Consider the following 20,052-nt stretch of genomic DNA (forward strand, 5'->3'; position numbering starts at 1 on the left):
TCCATGAGTTTTGACTCACTTATTTCCTCATTTAATCATTTCTTGATCTTTCAAAATCTAAAGTGATTCAATTTATACCATTTTCTTCCCTTGAACCTGAGATAACTCTCCAAAGTACAAATTAAACTCATGGCTAGGGCCTTAGCATTGATTTAGGTCAAGTTGGGTGATTTGAATGTCCTTTGGTGCACAAATCATATAGAATATGTGTCATTAGAGCACATATTTTGGCTCCAATCAGTAACCATCTGGCTTTTCTCCATGGGGTTTCAGTGCCAAACAGAGAACTTCAGGTTGGGATTGAGAAATCTTGCTCACATAAACTAGCTGTTCTACTTTATCAATTGTTGTCTTAGCTATACGCATATGTGTCTATACACTTGGCTGTTTATTTTTGACTGATTCCAATCACAGTTAAAACAACTTTTTCTACTGCTAGGATTTCACTCTTAGGTGGCTTGACTTCAACTAATTTTCATTAGATAAAATCTTTTCAGCTTTCCAAAAAATCTTTCCTTGTCAGCTTCAAAGACATACTAATCTTTCCAGAACATTTCTCATACAGAAAACAAATTGACAAACATAAATGCATAATAAATTGGTTAGATTGGTAATTCTGCCACTTTAGTTTCCATTACAACTTTTTTCTTTTTGTCATGGAGAGCTTGTAATGATATTTGTGGGGGGAAATAGTAGTGCATCAAGGGATTATTTTGGAGATGGCTAGAAAATGAGTCATGGGTAGAGCCAAAGAGTGTGAACTGTACAAGTTACCAATAAGATGTATTAAATGAAGGAAGGAGCTCCGGTGTATAGAAATGACCTTACCGTTTAAGAAGTAACCATAGAAACGATGGAACCCACTATTTCTTTATCCATTTAATTTCAAATTGACTACTTTTTTAGTTAATTTACTATGTTTTTGATACCTAGTATCAATACTATTTCTTATTTCGAGGTGAAATGCATAGAAAGAAGAAAAAAAAATTTTTCACTTATGGGGACTACTACACTCAATTTTGGAACAGGAGGCTTGCAACAGAGTGTTGCTTAGACACGTTCAAAATATCACCCACCTGAGGTGCATGAAATGTGCTATTGTATCTTAAATTCTTCTTTAATGTACTTGATGGGTTTTAATTAATTTAATTGAAGATCGTTCTACGAGAAGATTGCTGCTTGTAAAACATTTCATTTTCGCACCTTTGAATGATCTCCACCGGTCTTTGATCTGATTGAGTTTTGTTACGTTGGTGTAACTGGGGCCATAAATCACTTCTCCAAGAACCAAGTGGGACTAAGAGCAAATGTCTATAGTTTTCCTACCCACTCATAGCATCCGGATAGATGCCATGATCTCTCTACTTTTGCCCTAATTTCCCCTTTCTGAAATATGGGTTACCCTTTAAAATTTGGGTGCTACCACACTCAAATTATTTACTTAGTCCAAGCTATATTCAGAATGATATGATATTTGTGGGGGAAAATAGTAGTGCATCAAGGGATTATTTTGGAGATGGCTAGAAAAGGAGGTGTCCCAACATTCTGAATATAGCTTGGACTAAGTAAATAATTTGAGAGTTGTAGCACCCAAATTTTAAAAGGTAACCCATATTTTAGAAAGGGGAAATCAGGGCAAAAGCAGAGAGCATGACATCTATCCAGATGCTACGAGTGGGTAGGAAAAATGTAGACATTTGCTCTTAGTCCCACTTGGTTCTTGGAGAAGTGATTTCTGGCCCCAGTTACACCAACGTAACAAAACTCAATCAGATCAAAGACTGGTGGAGATCATTCAAAGGTGCGAAAATGAAAATGTTTAACAAGTAGCAATCTTCTCGTAGAAGGATCTTCAACTAGATTAATTAAAACCCATCAAGTACATTAAAGAAGAATTTAAGATACAATAGCACATTTCATTCACCTCAGGTGGGTGATATTTTGAACGTGTCTAAGCAACACTCTGTTGCAAGCCCCCTGTTCCAAAATTGAGTGTAGTAGTCCCCGTAAGTGAAATTCTTATAGACAGCTGGGCGATCATCCTTGACTAGTTCCGGGGCAGGGCCTATTACAGCATCTGGTGATGGGCAGTAGAACGTTGGGATGGAGATCCGGTCCTTGTTGCAGTTCACCACAGCTCGATGCAGCACACTCTTGTATCGATCATTGCTGATTACCTGACGGAAAAAGCAGACCATATCAGTCCATAATGCCCCAGTCCTTGGACAGGAAAGCGAGGCCATTTCAATATTTCAACTGGGTTTCGCTCCTTTCAAAAATGAGGACCATGATTTTTCTTTATCCTCACTTTGAATTGTACACCACGCATTTATGTAGTCTTTAAAAGGAAAAATTGTGGGAAATATATGGTAGTTAGAACTTAGTACTTAAAGCGCATCTGAAATGTTCTACTTGTGGTCGATATAGCGGTTCATTCTAAACAATAGACCCCAGTGCTCCCTTTTACATTGTCATGACAACTGGCTTGTGGTCATTTGAAGTTTAGTAACGTATCAACTTATTCAAGGGAAAATTTCCTTATTTTTGCAGGTGGACCTATGTTGTTTAGACTGTGTCAGAATTGAAATCAAAATTTACCTGCATTTGGTCACCAATGTTGATAATGAAGGTATTTGGAATAGGATTGACTGCCACCCATTTTTCATTCCTTAAGACCTGCAACCCAGGCACATCATCTTGGAGAAGAACAGTGATTAAATTGGGATCAGTATGTCCAGGTAACCCATAGGTCAGCTCTGGTTGCGGGCATGGTGGATAGTAGTTCATAGCCATGTGCTGCCCCTGCTTGCTTAATACCCCTTTTACATAGTTTTTCTCAAGGCCTAAGCTCTCAGAAATGGCTTCCAGCAGTCTCAGTACTAGTTCTCTGGTACTAGTGCAATACTCAGCCACATCCTCCCTATATATCAGCAAGAAATTTTGTGCATATAACTGCATGTTGATCGGATTTAACTGAAAATAATTAATGAAACAAAAGGCAGGCTTTTAGGCAACGTAGCTCATCCAAAACTTACCTGAAAGTTGGAGGATTGGAAGGCCATTCATGGACATAGTCCTCCAGAGGGTAACAATGGAGCCTCAAGAAATCCCTCCAGTTGGCTACCTTTTCTGTCTTAACATTAAAACTAGTGGAGAGCCTGGTTGTCTTGGAAGGATTGTCAGAGTAGTTCTTGAGCCTCTCGCTTTCTGGAAGCTGGAAAAAGTCTCTGGCTAGCCTCAACATGTTACTGATCATGGTCTCGGACACCCCATGGTTTTTAATCTGGAAGAAACCATCGTGTTGGCAGGCTTGGCCAATCTGTTTGACAACATCAGGGCGGCCAGGACCCTGGAGGTCCTGTAGGTCTATGAGAGGAATGGAGACATCTGACGCCTGGACATCCTTAAAATTAGGACGCTCAGAGGGGGGTCGAACGTAGTTTGAAGGAACATGGTCGACACCTAAAACCATGTCTGTCAGTAACAACTTTGTGGTGCTAGTAACCATGGCTAGCTTTTGGCCTAGGCGAAATCTGCAAATTCACAAGTGGGGGTTGGCTGTTGAGCTGAAATAAGGCTGAGGCTGATGTTGAGGCTGATCATCAGGGTGTCCTCTTATATATACACAACAAGCTGCTTCAATTACCTGACAATTACACACGGACCACGGTTGCACCTCACATGTGACCCTGACCAGCCCACGTTGCGGTGGTTCAGATTTCACTGCAAGCCCAAAGTGGAATTCCAGCAAAAAATAAAATAAAAATCCAGTCCATATGATATTCCATATGAAAAACGCTACTCATAAACTAAGCATGCACATAAAGAAGCGTGTGCTAGCTAGTGTTTCTAATTAAAAAGTGCAATGGTGCCGACATACACGAAGTGGTGTCCATTAAGCCAAATGCCGTAACCCAGTAGAATATGGCTGTTAGCGTGTGTAATCAAGTGAAATATGTAGTGTCTAGCGTCTTGATTTTATAATCTAGGTTGGTAATGAGTGTACGAAAAAAATATATAGAAGGTGGGTGACATACGAATTGGCTGACGTACACCCAAGTGACATGGTAGAATGACATCAGCTCACTGACGTCAACCACAATCTCTTCAGATCTCTTCACCTGCCGTTCTCTCCGTCATGTCCATCCCATCGTAGGTATTTTATTTAGGGTTATTCCTCCCGAGGACGTAAGGTTCAATTATCATCGTCAATACCCAAAATACCCTTCAAAGCCATTTAAAAAAATATATTAAATACTCATAATAATTAATAGTTAAGTACTTATAATAATTAACAATTAAGTACTACAATAATTAATATATTAGGATTTCAAAAAATTTTAAAATAATAAATATTTTTTTAAATCTATTTAATATTCATCTAGTGTTTATTTTTTTCAAGTTCAAACTATTATCTTAATTTACTTTTTATTAACTTAATGTTTTATTATTATTTCTTATTTTGAAAATTTGAAATTTTTTATTTTTAAAATTTAATTAAATAATAACTATTTAAGAAATTTTTATATTAATTTATTTAATATTTAAGTTTTTTTATTTTTTATTTTGATTTTTTGATTTTTTTTAAATTTAATTGAATAACTATCATAACTCTCTCTCTCTCACACAATATAATTTATTTATACACATGTATAAAATGTTAAATATAATTTTATATGTAAGTATTGTTATTTTTTATTTTGAAATTTTGAAATTTTTTTTAAATTTAATTAAATAACGACCGTAACTCTCTCTCACACACAATATAATTTATTTATACACATGTATAAATGTTAAATATAATTTTTTTCCCATATATTTACACATATATAAGATAATTATGTTAAATATATAAAAAAATTTCATATTTTTATTAACATTCATAAAAACAAAAAAATATATATTCATAATATGCATACTTTTATAGCCTCATGCAACTAATATACTAATATTTATATAGTGTGGTACAAATGCCTTATAAATTTAGTACAAGCATCTTATATATATGTGAAAAAAAATATTTAATATCCATTCATATGTGTAAACAATATTTCTATTGATATGAAAAATAAACAAGAAAAAAAATCAAAATATATTCACAATAGATGGACTGGTAAAAGACATGTATATTTAGTATAAGTTTTTTTGTACATGTGTGAAAATGTAAATAAAAAAAATGAATTATATTTTATATTTATTCATATGTAAACAATATTTACGTATTTTTAATGGTTTGATATTGGAAAAAACCTATGAGAATCAAGAAAAAGAGATGTGTGAATGATAAATGATATTTTTATCCAAAAAAATTCATGAACTTTATAACAATTATGCAAAACTTTAATATCTTTAACAACATTTTGAGCCCCACCTACCTAATTTTAGTCACTAATAAATGGAGTTGCCCAACTTGTTTTCATCACTATTCATAATGATGGTGGTACACTTATTGCTTCACTTTTCTTTCTTTCTTTTCTTTTTCTCAAAATAAAAGTCTTTTTGAAATTTTGAAATATTTTTTTATTTCATAAATATATTTTAAAAACAACTTTTATTTATAATATTTTATTTTTAATCACTATTCATAGTTATATAATTATTTTTTAAAATATCCCTCAAAAATATGTTTTTTTATAGGAAAACAATTAAAAAAATATTTTTTTAAATAGTTTAGATCTAGTTTGGTAATTGGTTTTGAAAACAATTTTTGAAAACAGTTTTTGAAAACCATTATTTAATGTTTTATAGAACACAAATTTATTTTCGAATTTGAAATGTTTTTAACATGTTGTTAATATTTTTAAATATATTTAAAAAAGTAATTTCTATATTTAATACTTTAATTTTAATTGTTATATTTGTATAATTATTTTTTAAAATAAGTCTTAGAAAATAAGTGAAAATAACTATATAAACGATATTATTTGAAAATGTAATATTTTTTGTTTTTTTTTTTTTAAAAAAAAGAGAACAATTTTCTATTTATCAAAGATGTTTTCTTATTTTTTTTATCATAAAAAATAGAAAACTATTATAAAAAACAATCATGAAAATCCAATCAAACCCTTATTTTCTATTTTTTTTTTATATTATAAAACATGTTTTCCTATTTTATTATTTTAAGAAATATAAAATTATTTCAAAAACCTGTTTCCAACCAAATATTAAACATTAAACACATGTTATTCTCTTGAAAATGATGGTTTTTTTTTTCTTTCTTTTCTATATATATATATATTTTTTAATATCTTGGTATAATTGTTTGAATTTAAGTAAGACTTGAATGATTTAAATTGTAAATTAAAAGAGAATTCCATAAAATTTAATGAAAAGATGCCAAATTTTTTGTCGTAGGTTATTTTATTGTTCAAATTCAAACGTTTATGGCATTCCCATTTCCATATATAGGAGTTTTCTAATAAAAATAATATAATTAAATGACGGCACGGACTTGTGTCGGGCCCCAATAAAATACTTGTTTCCAATGATTTTCCCAAAAAATTTTTCAAGGGCCACGGCAAAGTTATCGTGGCCATATTCAAAGCCGCACACCCTCTGGTCCCTCTCGCCCACACGTTCACATGCTATTATTGCCTTTTGTGATGGGAATTCCTTCGTGGGACAATCGTGTTTTGAATCCGATGCGCCGATAATTAAATTTTATTCCGTACAAATTGCAAACTTTATTCTATACAAATTGCATTATTGATGGAGGGATATAAAATACGAAGAATGTTTGATAAATTTTTTGATCTCAATTCCTTTTTTAATAATTATTCTAAAAATTTATTATTTTTAGAAAACTAAATTTTTTAAAAATATATCATTTTAAAAAAATAAATTTGACATATTTTTAGTTATTTCTTTATGCATAATTTTAAATATATATATATTTTTTAAGATGTTTGAATTTTAAATAATAATACTAATAATAATTTATTTTTATTTTTTTGGGAAAGGGCGTATTTTTTTTTCAAATCACTAAATTATATTAAATTTTATTAAGGTTTATAAAATGAATAAAATTTAAATTAATGTTTTTTTGCTTTTTTTTTTTTTTTTCATAGTCAATGAAAGACATTTTAGGAAATATAAAAAATTCATATATTTTTTTATCAATTTTCACACTTTTTTGGTTAAATGGTGAACTTATAGATATCAATACTTAATTTTTTAACATGTCCAAAACACAATTGTTCCTTCATGCAAAAGGCAGTACAACTGCCCCATGGATGGAGTAGACCATTTCAGCCCGAATTGTAGAGGTTGATTGGGGGCTGGATGTTGTTGTATTTAGCTTTGGGGTTATAAAGTATGAAAATATTTTTAATGTCGAATAGTTGGGATTTAGCAAATTATTAGAGCATGAGGGCGTCCAACAATTCAGAAAGCGGGATAAGGGCCAGAGCTGAGATCATCGTACATATTCAAATGCCATGATGGTGAGGGAAGAAGGTATATATTCTCTCAGTGAGAACTGACAATACAGCCCCATTTTCATGGTTAAGAAAACTCAATCAGATCAAAGACTGGTGTAGTAAGATCATTCACAGGTGCCAAAATGAAAAAATATTTGACAATTTGCAGTCTTATTGCCCAAGGCTCTTCAAATAAAGTGATTAACACTCATGAAATACATAGATTAAAGAAGATTTTAAGATACCATAGCACATTTCAAGCATTCCAGAAACTGGCAGGGAAGAAAAGTCAAGTGGTAGATGCTTTGAACGTGTCCAAGCAGGACTCAGTTGCAAGCCCTCTGTTCCAAAACTGAGTGTAGTATTCCTCGCAAGTGAAATTCCTATAGACAGCTGGGTGATCATCGTCGACTAGTTCTGGGGAAGGGCCTATTACAGCATCTGGTGATGGGCAGTAGAAAGTTGGGATGGAGATTCGATCCTTGTTGCAGTTCACCACAGCTCGATGCAGCACGCTCTTGTATCGATCATTGCTGATTACCTGATTCACATGGCCTCACGTTTTCAGAAAAAGAAAGAAAACAAATAAGAGATGGGTTCCACTCTTTTCAGAAACTGTTTGAACTTTTCAAAGGCAATTTTCCTCATTTTTGCAGGTGGGGCTTTGTTGATTTTTAATATTGTGGAAGAATCAAGATCAGAATTTACCTGCATGTGGTCACCGATGTTGACAATGAAGGAATTCGGAATAGGATTGACTGACACCCATTTTCCATTTCTTAAAACCTGAAGCCCGGGTACATCGTCTTGGAGAAGAACTGTGATTAAACTACAATCAGTATGTCCAGGCAACCCATAAGTTAGCTCTGGTTGCGGGCACGGCGGATAGTAGTTCATAGCCATGTGCTGCCCATGCTTGCCCAGCACCCCACTTACGTAGTTCTTCTCGAGGCCTAAGCTCTCAGAAATGGTTTCCAGCAGTCTCAGTACTAGTGCTCTGATACTGGTGCAATACTCAGCCACATCCTCCCTATATATCATCAAGGAATTATGTACATGTAACTGCATGTTGGTCAGATTTAACTGAAAATAATTAATGAAACCAAAAGCAGGCTTGTAGGTAAGGTAGCTTATCCAAAACTTACCTGAAAGATGGAGGATTGGAAGGCCATTGATGGACATAGTCCTCCAGAGGGTAACAATGGAGCCTCAAGAAATCCCTCCAGTTGGCTACCTTTTCTGTCTTAACATTAAAACTAGTGGAGAGCCTGACTGGATTGGAAGGATTGTCTGAGTAGTTCTTGAGCCTCTCGCTTTCTGGCAGCTGGAAAAAGTCTCTGGCTAGCCTCAAAATGTTACTGATCATGGTCTCGGACACCCCATGGTTTTGAATCTGGAAGAAACCACTGTGTTGGCAGGCTTGGCCAATCTGTTTGACAACATCAGGGCGGCCAGGACCCTGGAGGTCCTGTAGGTCTATGAGAGGAATGGAGACATCTGATGCCTGGACATCCTTAAAATTAGGACGCTCAGAGGGGGGTCGAACGTAGTTTGAAGGAACATGGTCGACACCTAAAACCATGTCTGTCAGTAACAACTTTGTGGTGCTAGGAACCATGGCTAGCTTTTGGCCTAGGCGAAATCTGCAAATTCACAAGTGGGGGTTGGCTGTTGAGCTGAAATAAGGCTGAGGCTGATGTTGAGGCTGATCATCAGGGTGACCTCGTATTTATGCTCAACAAGATGCTTCAGTCACCCTCCAATGACCAATTACATCTTAGATGTGGGCCTCCTAGTGGTTGGCGTGTTGATTTTATAATGGAAGAATTAGGGGATGGGTGGCACAATTATTAGGGAGGGTAATCTCTTTTGATCGGGGGAGGACAATAAAAACCTTAAATACCAAAATTGTACTTTAATTAAAACTTTTAAAATTAAAATATTTAAAGTACTTGTTTGTTAGGGTATTTATGATCTGTGATATGTGATTATTGAGGTTCAAATTTTAAATCAAAATTTTGGATTACTCTTATGATTATTATATATAATGATAATATAATTTGTTATTTAAATCTGTTAATTAAAAAAAAAATACTTCTAAAAAATATTATCAAAATATCATTTATTGTATTTTATTTTTACATTTTTTTATTTTTATTCTAATTTTTAATTTTATTAAGAAAAAAATAAATTTCATAATTTTATAATAAAAATGATGATTTTTTTCATATATATATATATATTAATTTTAAATTGATAAATTATATTTTTATATTAAATTCGTGGAAGATAAAAATATTTATTTTTTCATTTATATTATCTAAAAAGAATAAGAAAATGATGAAGAACGTTTGATTATTTTTTATTTTTTATAATAAAATAATTTTTAAAAATTTATATAGTTTTTTTTCCTTTAGATAGTTTTTTTTTTTTTTTTTTCCCTCAATGCATGTGATGTTACTACATTTGATATGTTGAATATTAATGAGGTATGAAAAGTGATTTTCTAGATTATTACTTTTATTATAAAATATAGATACAACAAAAATATGTTATAATTATAATATAAATATACTTACATTACAATACATTACAATAAAACCTAGTTGGAAAAAATTTGAAATTTTTTATAAAAGTGATAATTTTGTATGATCATACCATATTTCAAAGCATATTTATATTATAAATCATTTTTGAAACTAAATGAAATATTAATTTGAATTCATGAAACTATCAGTTTATATATATATATATATAAATTGTCAAATAAATTTTAATATCTTGTTAATATACTGATATGATATGTTAATACTAATAGGGCATAAATAAACATTTTTAGAATTATTGCTTTTGTAATAAAATATAGGTATGACATAAATGTATTATACTTACAATACAAAAACACTATTATTATAATATATTACAACGTAATTTAATTTATTTTTGTTTAATTTTTTTATGTGCTATATTACCCAATGAATAGTTGCAAGGTATTCTATTTAATAGTTATGTGTTATTCAATTGAATATTTATATATTATTCAATTGATAAGTGCTTCTTAAAAATAATTATTCATTTTATTATGATAACAAAGTTTTTAATTGTATGTTTCATATATAAAACGATATAATAACATTAAGATATGATTTTTATTTATGAGATATTGAAAATTATTTTTTTACGAGGTTCTTTAAAAAATCTAAATTTTTTTGAAAAAAAAAAGAGAGAAAAAATAGCAAATTTTTAATAGTAACTTGATTGTTCAAAAGTGAACAACAATTTTTTTTAGCCGAAGAAATTTACCATTAATTACTTGTACTTATCATCATGTGTGGACCCCACATCATTGACCATTTCAAATTTATTTATAGATAATATAAAAAACACATTTAAAGGTCAAATTATCATCCAAAAATTTATGAGATGAGTCACCTTTCCTAATAATTATCACATCCTATCTACCCTAATTAGTGATTCTCCCTTTTATAATATGAGGTTGGTAATGAGCCTAGTAAAGAGATGGGTGAGAATGACATAAGAGAGTGACATTGTTTCACCTAGGTCAGCCATCATCTCCTCGGATCTCTCTACCTTGTCCACCCATGCTCTGTTTGGGTCCTCGCCATACATTTTCTCACTGGTAAATGGAGGTGTCCAATTCATTTCCATACAATTCACAATGACAACGACGATACACTTGTTCCTTCTCTTTCCTTTCTCTTTCTCTTCTCCTCCTCATTTACCTGCTCAATTAAAATGATAGTGAAGGAAGGGGAAGTGCCAAAAATTGCAACTTAATCACAAATTTTCTTGACTTTTAGTCCCTATATTCGTATAAAAATCTATCTCATAGTAAACCTTGGCCAACAAAATGTGGAAAACCCTGCTTCAACAGCAGACCCACAAGCTATATAAGACCCCAACCATGCAACTAAAGGGTCATTCGATAACTCTTGTGATTACTAAAGAGGTTCTCCCCTTCACCAACATCCTTCCCTGTATCCAACAAATTGTGGAATAAAATTTTAATTATGCACCAAGAATTTTAGCTTCTTCACAAACAATAAGTTAAATATGATCGAGAATTTCTCCCCATAGGTTATATTTGGTTGCTAAGAAAATACAAAAAATAAAAATAAAAAAGAAAAGTAATTAAAATATAGAAAAGGTAAAAATTGAATTCAAATTCAAAATTAAGGTAGTGTTTATTTTTTGGTTGAATAAAAAAAATCAAAATATTTAACTTTTTTTATTTAATTAAAAGTAACTTGTTTACATCATCCAACATAAGTAAACTGAATCTATTGATAACAAGTTCACATTAGTTATACTAGATGATGTCAAATTTGGTTTTTTCTATTCAGCCAAAAAACAAACATCACCTAAGTCTTCAGAGAAAAGCTTATACATGTGAGAAAAAAGTTTTGGTTTCATTTTTTTCATACAAAATCTTATTTCTTTGTACATACATTCAACAATCTTAATTTAATCATATACTTGAACAATTGAGATTTTAAGTTTTAATATGATACCATATACTTGCATTTTCATGTTACAACATATCATCCTTCTTATCTTTCAGAAAATTACCCGTAGTGTAAATATATATAGTGACAAAGCTACCCAAACACCAGAGCCTGGCTAGCCTTGAGAATAGCACAACTCCTCTCTAACCAAATAGATAGCCTTGTTACAGCCTACCTTTGTGACCCAGTAATATTTGCAGTCTTCATGACTAGTTTGAGGTCCAAACTCTCGGATTGAGAATGGGTTCTGTTATCAGTATTTTATATATAGGAAAATGTAAGAAATTTGAAAAGTCAGCAACCTAGGAGTAGGTGTCCTCTACATTTGCTCTCCTCTCATCATGTGGCAATGTCTCAGGAACTGACCTTACCTATATAAACCATACCATACGACCAAGCAATACTTGGATCCCGTCTGCCTGTTCTTGAGCACCCTGACCTTCTTACCTATATTGGCCTTCTTCCCTCAATCTTAGGTGGGTTCTGTTGTTAATAGAGAGCTTTCTGTTGGTATCTGCCTTGCATTTTTACATATTGTATTTGTAACAATATCAGCACTTTAATGTTGTTAATCATGTCAGAAAAATGGGTGATGGACAAAAAAAAACCGAACTTTACGATGCTTCACAACGCCCATCCTCCTTGAATGAGAGGATCCTCTCATCAATGTCAAGGAGATCGGTTGCTGCTCATCCCTGGCATGATCTTGAGATTGGTGTGTCTCGAGAATGGTTATGTTCATAGTTCAAATTGCAGCCTCCATTTGGAAACTAACGGTTTTTGTATACCTTGTATATATGCAGGACCTGGAGCTCCTCAAATTGTCAACTGTGTATGCCATCATTCTTCTGATTCTTATCCCTCATTTATTTTCTGTCATTCATCGTCTACTCCCTTGGTGCAGGTTGTTGAGATAACGAAAGGAAGTAAAGTTAAGTATGAGCTTGACAAGAAAACTGGGCTGATTAAGGTAAGACTGAACCCTGAAGTGCTTTAATTTCCAGACATTTTTCCACATGATTTGGATATTTGAGCACCAAATCACCATTGATGGAGATCTGTTTTTTCTTCCATTTTGTTATGTATGCATGCCTTCATATGATGGGAATGTTTTTTCTATTGTTTAACATCAATGCCCAGGTCGACCGTGTCTTATATTCATCTGTGGTGTATCCTCATAACTATGGATTCATTCCCCGTACCCTATGTGAAGACAATGATCCACTGGATGTTTTAATCCTCATGCAGGTAGTTCAAACTAGATAGCATTTAATCAATAATAAGAGCTCGTCTTTGTTTTGCAACTAAACAGTTGTGGGCGAGTAGATTGGAAGTGTTTTTACAAGCTCAAACTGACATTTTTGAACAGGAACCAGTTGTTCCTGGCTGTTTTCTTCGAGCCAGGGCCATTGGGCTGATGCCCATGATTGATCAGGTGATGTCATTTCTCTCAAGCAAATCATGCAACCATTAGTTCTTCACAGTGAGTTGAGGCATATGAAATTCAGTTCTTTATTCATACCAGGGAGAGAATGACGATAAGATCATTGCTGTATGCGCTGACGATCCAGAATATCGACACTACACTGACATCAAAGAGCTTCCACCTCATAGACTAGCTGAGATCCGGCGATTCTTTGAAGACTGTATCCTTTTCATCTTTCAGTTCAACCTTTCATGAAAATTTGTTAAGGGGATGAACAATAGACAAATTTTTTCTTGACAAACAATTCAGATAAAAAGAATGAGAACAAGGAGGTTGCCGTGAATGATTTCTTACCTTCAAGTTCTGCTCATCAAGCTGTCCAGCATTCCATGTAAGCCTCTAATCTGATAACAACTTACCTTAAACTCAAGTAGAGATTTCAGCTTCTAACATGTTCTTTTTCCCAAATGGTGCAGTGACCTTTATGCTGAGTATATATTGCAGAGCTTGAGGAGATGAGCAAATGGGGGCATATTCCATAATAATTCATTTGTATGGATGGCGATTGAAAAAGAAAGGGGTGGCTGCATACCTCATAATTTTTGTACTAAGCAATTTTCTAAGCTTGTAAGGCTAAATAATCCTATGCCAACAAAATAAAGGTGAAGTCTTGTTATTTGAATCAGTTGTTTGTGTTGCCTTTCGATAAAGTTGTAAACCCTTGAAATTAAGATCCATTTTTTTTTCTCATTTCCTTACACTTTCCACATTTTTTTAATAAATTGCTTCAAGGTCCATCAATTCCTAGAGCAATATCTTAGATGGCCTGGCCCAGTGGGTTCAGACCCCCATTAGAATAAGTTTGTTTTTCTATATAATTTCATCGTTACCAACTTGCTGTTTTCTCTTGTCTTTGACTTTTAAAACCAAACAGTCCAAGGGGGAAGCCCACCCCAAGCCTGAAATCTGAAATATTTGTGGTTGGCTTGGCCCATGAAAATGTGAACTTGTAATAATAATTCCCATAGCAGTCGCACACCTTCCTGGTTGTCGACCGGCTTTATCGCTGTCGGATGTCTATGCAAAAAACAAACACAAAAAGATAAAAGGAGGATAAGCTGCTTGTATAATTTTGGTGGATTAGTACCCACCTCAGCCATCTGTATCACCTAGGATTATTAATTACGGCCATGAGCTTCTGTCCTCGTACACGGTTATGAGCTGGCAATTGTTAATTGTCATTGATGATTATAAGTTGGAGATAAGGACTTTGATTATTTGATTAGCTCATGTGGCAAAGGAATTGGAACACAACACCAACACGTCTGTGCCTATATGGTCGACGGGTAGTCTTTGGCATATTTATATGTTGGTCTCTTACATTCTTCGAAGTTCAAACCAGGTTCAAACCAGAAGGAAAGCAGATAGATTTCCACCATGGAGTTCCCCTCTCCCTCCTGCGAATTCCAGAGACTCAATAGGGACCTTCTCTCAGATATTATTGCTCGACTCGATGGTTCGTCGGTGGCAGCTGCTGCCTGCGCCTGTTCTGATGTCCGAGATGTGGCTCAAGACCAAAGCTTATGGCAACAGCTGTGTCACTCCACATGGCCTTCCACTGCACTGGAAGAAGCCCAAAGCCTGATTTCATCTTCTTCCATTGGTGGGTTCAACAAATTCTATGCTGACTCCTACCCTTTAGTTTTATACGATGATATCACCAGAGACACCACCGGAAACCAAGTATGCCCAGGACTTCGCACCTGCGCCTGGCCCTCTGATTTCGTGTCACTGATAGACATCTATTACAAGAAGAAATGCATCCTCTCCAGGGTAGTAGATGGTATACCTGAGGCTGTGGATGTTTATAATGACCCAGAATGCAACTGGGATGAGACTTCCAATGATCATCAGATGTGGTTCTCAAATTGCCCTTTTAAACTGGATGTATTGATCTCGAAGTCCGGGACAGCAATTGGTGACAATGATGATGATGCTGCTGCCAGCAACAGGCATCAAAATCTAAGAAACCTTCCATGCTTCTCTAATGTGGAAGGAAGATGGAGGGGAGATTTTTGCAAAGAGCTAGAGGACCTGAGGCTAAGTTGGGTGCTGTTTGACAAGAAAAAGGGGAAAGCTGTCAATCTGTCGAGCTGGAAGCCATTGTTGGTACAGAGAAGCTGGCACTCTGGTATGGACTACATGCTGCGTTTTGGGTGCATCGTACCAATGGATGAGCATTTGCTTCCTCACAAATTGGCTGAATGTGTGATATTGGTTAAATGCATGCTGACAGAAGGAGGAGGGCCTGTTATGTGGAGGGAAATTAGTATGAATGTTGAGGACATGGCAGGGGCACCTCTCAGTGGCAGGAAGAGTTTGATGGTTCTGAATCGGGCTCTATACTGCTTGCGCAGTAAAAATCACCTTGAGCTGGAAGAGGGATATCGTAGGTTTGAAAGGGAGAAGAGAGAGATTAAAAGGAGAAAGGAGCTCAGGGAAGCATTAGCTGATAGGCTTTGTATATCAATTGAAATTGCTGTCTTCATAACCTTTTGTTATGCTTGTACTATATTTTTCTAGCTATATCACCATGAAGATTCTAGTAAAAAACTTGTATATTGTCAGCTGAGCATGCTATCAAAGGCCTAGCACACAAATGTTAGGATAACCATCCATGCATTGAAGTAACAATGATAAAGCCCAGGTGTGGGCAAGGTCTATATGGCTGACATTCAAGCCTGTAATTAAATCAGTACTCAATGTTAACAGATTATTGCTTGAGAAAGCATTACCAAACATATGCTTGTTTCTTCAGTTTGCAGTTCCTCTGAAATTTGGCAGCATTAATCTTCATCAGGATATTGTTCTGCTCAGTTTCAGCGTGGTGCACTAAATAGAGCTTTGCTAATAATACCCGTGGCCTCAATGTAGCGATCCACACACCTAGAGATGCAGCTACTCTCACTCCCACTCAAGCTTGACCCTGGTTTTGTGATACATTTCTCAAAGCACTTTCCTCTCACAGTCTGTATGACAGGTGGCAGAAAATAGAAAGATCATATAAAGCAAAAAATAATCAGTATCAGGACATGCACAAATAGAGCAAAAAATTATCAGCATTTTCACCTTGATAAAATTGGAAAGTTCCTCTTGCACCAAAAAAAAATATGAGTTCTCTAATGCATCGATGAAGTTTCTAGAATTCCCTTTTGACATGAATCTCTCTTATTCTTGGTGATCGCCATTGGGAAGTAGGATTTTTACTCTCTTAACATACCTGATACCATTTAGGTTCCAATGTCATGCTCAAGGTGTCAAATGACAGTAGATGATACAGAGTGTCCAATTTCTAGTTCCATTTTCAGTCCTAACTATATTTTTCTATATCATCTACTAGCATTACTACCACCACTACCATTCCATTGCTTTCTTACTCCCATAAACTACTAGTGGCGCATGCAAAATGCAATATGTGAGATGCGAACCATGATATATCTTTAAATCAAGTTTTATTATTACTATTTTCCATGGAGGTATATCCATAGAGAGAGAGAGAGAGAGAGAGAGAAAGAGAGATGTAGAAGGGAATGGAATGGGAAAGAGGGTATTCAGCAAGCTCAAATCACATCAAGTTTTACTAATTGAATTAGATAAAAAAACATCTAATGTTTCTTCTTAGAGAAGCAATATAATCATTGAGGACAACAATCATGCATAATGGTCTATGAGGGAGCAACTAATGGAGTTACTTATAATACATAGAGCAACCCTATGTTCTAGAGCCTTGTCTAGCACCCAATGATTTTTGAGATGTCTAAATGGTTCCATAGAACCAAAATGGAACTATTAGGAAATCAAGCTAACATACTGGCTCCCAATCGACCAAGATTCCTAAGAGAAAACATCTATATAATTGTCATTATACCATGAAATACATAAAAGCTCACTCATTATTTTTCTCAAGCTTACAAGGAAGGTCCGTGAAGTTGGAAGAGAAAGATAGAGCAGTTTATATGGATTTTAGGAATGGGTTTTCTCTATCAAATCTTTATATTCAATTCCAAAGTTGTGGCATGCAATTGCTTTCCCGGTGACCATTATTTGGAATTCATGGGTCCTATCAAATGTGAGTTTTTTTGCAGGGGAAGCTAATTGGGTTAAAGAGCTTACTTTGGATCGGCTTCAAAAGAGAGGGTGGTTATCGATGAACATATGTCTCCTTTGCAAAAGCCAAGAGGAATCAATAGATCACATTTTCCTACACTGTGCCAAAGTAAGGGCACTATAACAACTTTTGTTCTCTTTGTGTGGCATTGTGTGGATCCTTCTTTCTATGGTGAGGGAGACTCTTTTAAGTTGACATGACTCTTTTGTGGGAGGAAAACACAAGAAGGTTTCGAGCCGAGGCATTTTTTGCACAATTTGGAAGGAATGAAATCAAAGAGTGTAAGAAAATGAGGAGCAGCAGGTTCAAGTGCTAAAGTGCTCTTGATTTTGTAGATTGGGAGAGATTTAGTTGAGGGAAGGAATAATTACTTTTGTGTTCTCTCACTTTCTAGCAATGCCTTCTCGTACCCATTGTGTACGTCTTGCATACCATTGTATATGTGAGTATAATATATTAAAGGTGCAAAAAAGAACACACTAAAGTACACAAGATGTATGCAAAATTGCCACAAGGCACAACCACATATATAGATATATTATCCAATAACATGCTAAACACATTTCACAACAGCTTGACATTTTTCCATCAAGTCAACTTGAAAATTGTTCAATATTGCTCTCCAAATTTCACAAAAAAAAAAAAAACAAAGGTAACTAGAGATATGTGGCATTGTGTGGATCCTTCTTTCTATGGTGAGGGAGACTCTTTTAAGTTGACATGACTCTTTTGTGAGAGGAAAACACAAGAAGGTTTCAAGCCGATGCATTTTTTGCACAATTTGGAAGGAATGAAATCAAAGAGTGTAAGAAAATGAGGAGCAGCAGGTTCAAGTGCTAAAGTGCTCTTGATTTTGTAGATTGGGAGAGATTTAGTTGAGGGAAGGAATAATTACTTTTGTGTTCTCTCACTTTCTAGCAATGCCTTCTCGTACCCATTGTGTACGTCTTGCATACCATTGTATATGTGAGTATAATATATTAAAGGTGCAAAAAAGAACACACTAAAGTACACAAGATGTATGCAAAATTGCCACAAGGCACAACCATATATATAGATATATTATCCATATAACATGCTAAACACATTTCACAACAGCTTGACATTTTTCCATCAAGTCAACTTGAAAATTGTTTAATATTGCTCTCCAAATTTCACAAAAAAAAAAAAAAAAAAAAAAAAACAAAGGTAACTAGAGATAAGATGATGAAATATTGCAATATTTAAAATTTCCAAGTAAATTTTCTTATACTAAACCAGAAACCTCTCTAGCCCATCTAACTACATTACAGGAACCTCCTCCAAGCAAATCCCAGTCAGGCAAATCAGATCAAAGTGAAGGGTTGGATTCCTTCCAAATATTAACAATAAGCACAATTTCATAATGAGCAAGTATGTCATTGTTTGATATAATACATTGGGGAACTAGCCACTCAGACCCAATTAGATATAATAACATGATTCCTTTTTTCTTGATAGGTAAATTTTTGTCCTTCATTGGGACTTAAACTTGAAATCTCCCACAAATCATTTCCAAGCCTTTACCACTTTAGCCAAGCATCAAAGGCATGAAAACATGATTTCTTAAATTATAAACATCTAAATTTTTGGCGCTGAACTCCAGGCTAGATAGTGTCAGAAAGATTTGGCAACCTAGCCAATGCCCAAGTGCAGGCTAGGGAACAAATAACTTTAGCTCTTAGTCAAAAAGTTGGTAAGAAGAGTTTAGTCTGTTCCAAAAAGTCTCAATTAGGTTATATGATGCTTGCTCTTGCCTGTAGGCATGGGGTCTCATTGAGCTGCTTTATTTCATTTGATTACTCATTCTTATCCAAAAGAATTCTTCTTAGCACCCTGAATCAAACCGAAGCTCCTTTTTTGGACCTTCTCCAGATAAAATTCATAAAATGGTTCTCATTGGGCAAACTTTTCATTATGATATTCCAATCCTTTCTTATTTTGATCCAAAATATAGAGATTAATTCACCTCAAACTGCAAACCCGTGAAGAGGAAAACAGAAAACCATATGCAAATGAACTGATCCTATCATTTACAATCAATGAAGTTAGATATTAAATCAAATTATTTAAAAATAGAAGCAGATAAAAAGTTTACTAAGATGCATCCCACCGATTTAGGGAGGGTTTAGACTGGAAGGATGGAGGGTTTATCGAAGAAAGGAGAACGATCCCACCAGGGTAGATGATCATAAAAATCACTTGACAGAAGTTGATTCCCTTGTACTGATAAAATTCATAAAAATAAAAATGAAAATTTGATAGCCTACCTCGAGGAACTCCTCGGCGTAGGCCTGGGCAAGCTGAGTCTTGAGCTGGTCCATGAAATCTTCCGTTGACATTTGAGGAGACGATCCACTTGATGGAGAATGTGTTGAAAAAGAATCCATCTCCTCTCTTCAATCTCTGCAAACCCTGCTAAAACCCTAGATATATATACATAGAACCAATGCCCTAAAGACCTTCATGCTCCACCCAACCTAAACTCCTCTACGG

The 20,052-nt window shown here is 34.5% G+C and overlaps 5 protein-coding genes across 5 annotated transcripts; 2 read left to right on the forward strand and 3 right to left on the reverse strand.

Moving 5' to 3' along the window:
• Positions 1-1,835: 1,835 nt before the first annotated feature.
• Positions 1,836-3,610, reverse strand: LOC100246227 (protein DMR6-LIKE OXYGENASE 2). The gene is made up of 3 exons (XM_002277968.4): positions 3,036-3,610; positions 2,599-2,920; positions 1,836-2,177 (listed from the first exon to the last, which is right to left on the reverse strand). The coding sequence occupies exons 1-3, from the start codon at positions 3,506-3,508 to the stop codon at positions 1,926-1,928; spliced, it is 1,047 nt and encodes a 348-aa protein (XP_002278004.1). The 5' UTR covers positions 3,509-3,610; the 3' UTR covers positions 1,836-1,925.
• Positions 3,611-7,562: 3,952 nt separating this feature from the next.
• LOC100251364 (protein DMR6-LIKE OXYGENASE 2) lies at positions 7,563-9,136 on the reverse strand. The gene is made up of 3 exons (XM_002277988.5): positions 8,564-9,136; positions 8,127-8,448; positions 7,563-7,959 (listed from the first exon to the last, which is right to left on the reverse strand). The coding sequence occupies exons 1-3, from the start codon at positions 9,034-9,036 to the stop codon at positions 7,708-7,710; spliced, it is 1,047 nt and encodes a 348-aa protein (XP_002278024.1). The 5' UTR covers positions 9,037-9,136; the 3' UTR covers positions 7,563-7,707.
• A 3,256-nt stretch (positions 9,137-12,392) lies between these two features.
• On the forward strand, positions 12,393-16,171 carry LOC100256417 (soluble inorganic pyrophosphatase 1). The gene is made up of 9 exons (XM_002271726.4): positions 12,393-12,420; positions 12,526-12,659; positions 12,748-12,776; positions 12,849-12,914; positions 13,085-13,192; positions 13,314-13,379; positions 13,470-13,590; positions 13,680-13,761; positions 13,847-16,171. The coding sequence occupies exons 2-9, from the start codon at positions 12,530-12,532 to the stop codon at positions 13,887-13,889; spliced, it is 645 nt and encodes a 214-aa protein (XP_002271762.1). The 5' UTR covers positions 12,393-12,420; positions 12,526-12,529; the 3' UTR covers positions 13,890-16,171.
• Positions 14,808-15,953, forward strand: LOC100261507 (probable F-box protein At2g36090). The gene has a single exon (XM_010662058.3). It carries the CDS (start codon positions 14,808-14,810, stop codon positions 15,951-15,953), a length of 1,146 nt encoding a protein of 381 aa, XP_010660360.1.
• Positions 15,971-19,996, reverse strand: LOC100256508 (mitochondrial import inner membrane translocase subunit Tim13). Its single transcript, XM_002277879.4, has 2 exons — positions 19,827-19,996; positions 15,971-16,399 (listed from the first exon to the last, which is right to left on the reverse strand). Exons 1-2 carry the CDS (start codon positions 19,944-19,946, stop codon positions 16,250-16,252), a joined length of 270 nt encoding a protein of 89 aa, XP_002277915.3. The 5' UTR covers positions 19,947-19,996; the 3' UTR covers positions 15,971-16,249.
• Positions 19,997-20,052: the final 56 nt, after the last annotated feature.

The sequence above is a fragment of the Vitis vinifera genome, chromosome 2, assembly GCF_030704535.1.
Source record: "Vitis vinifera cultivar Pinot Noir 40024 chromosome 2, ASM3070453v1".
Lineage (NCBI taxonomy): Eukaryota > Viridiplantae > Streptophyta > Magnoliopsida > Vitales > Vitaceae > Vitis > Vitis vinifera.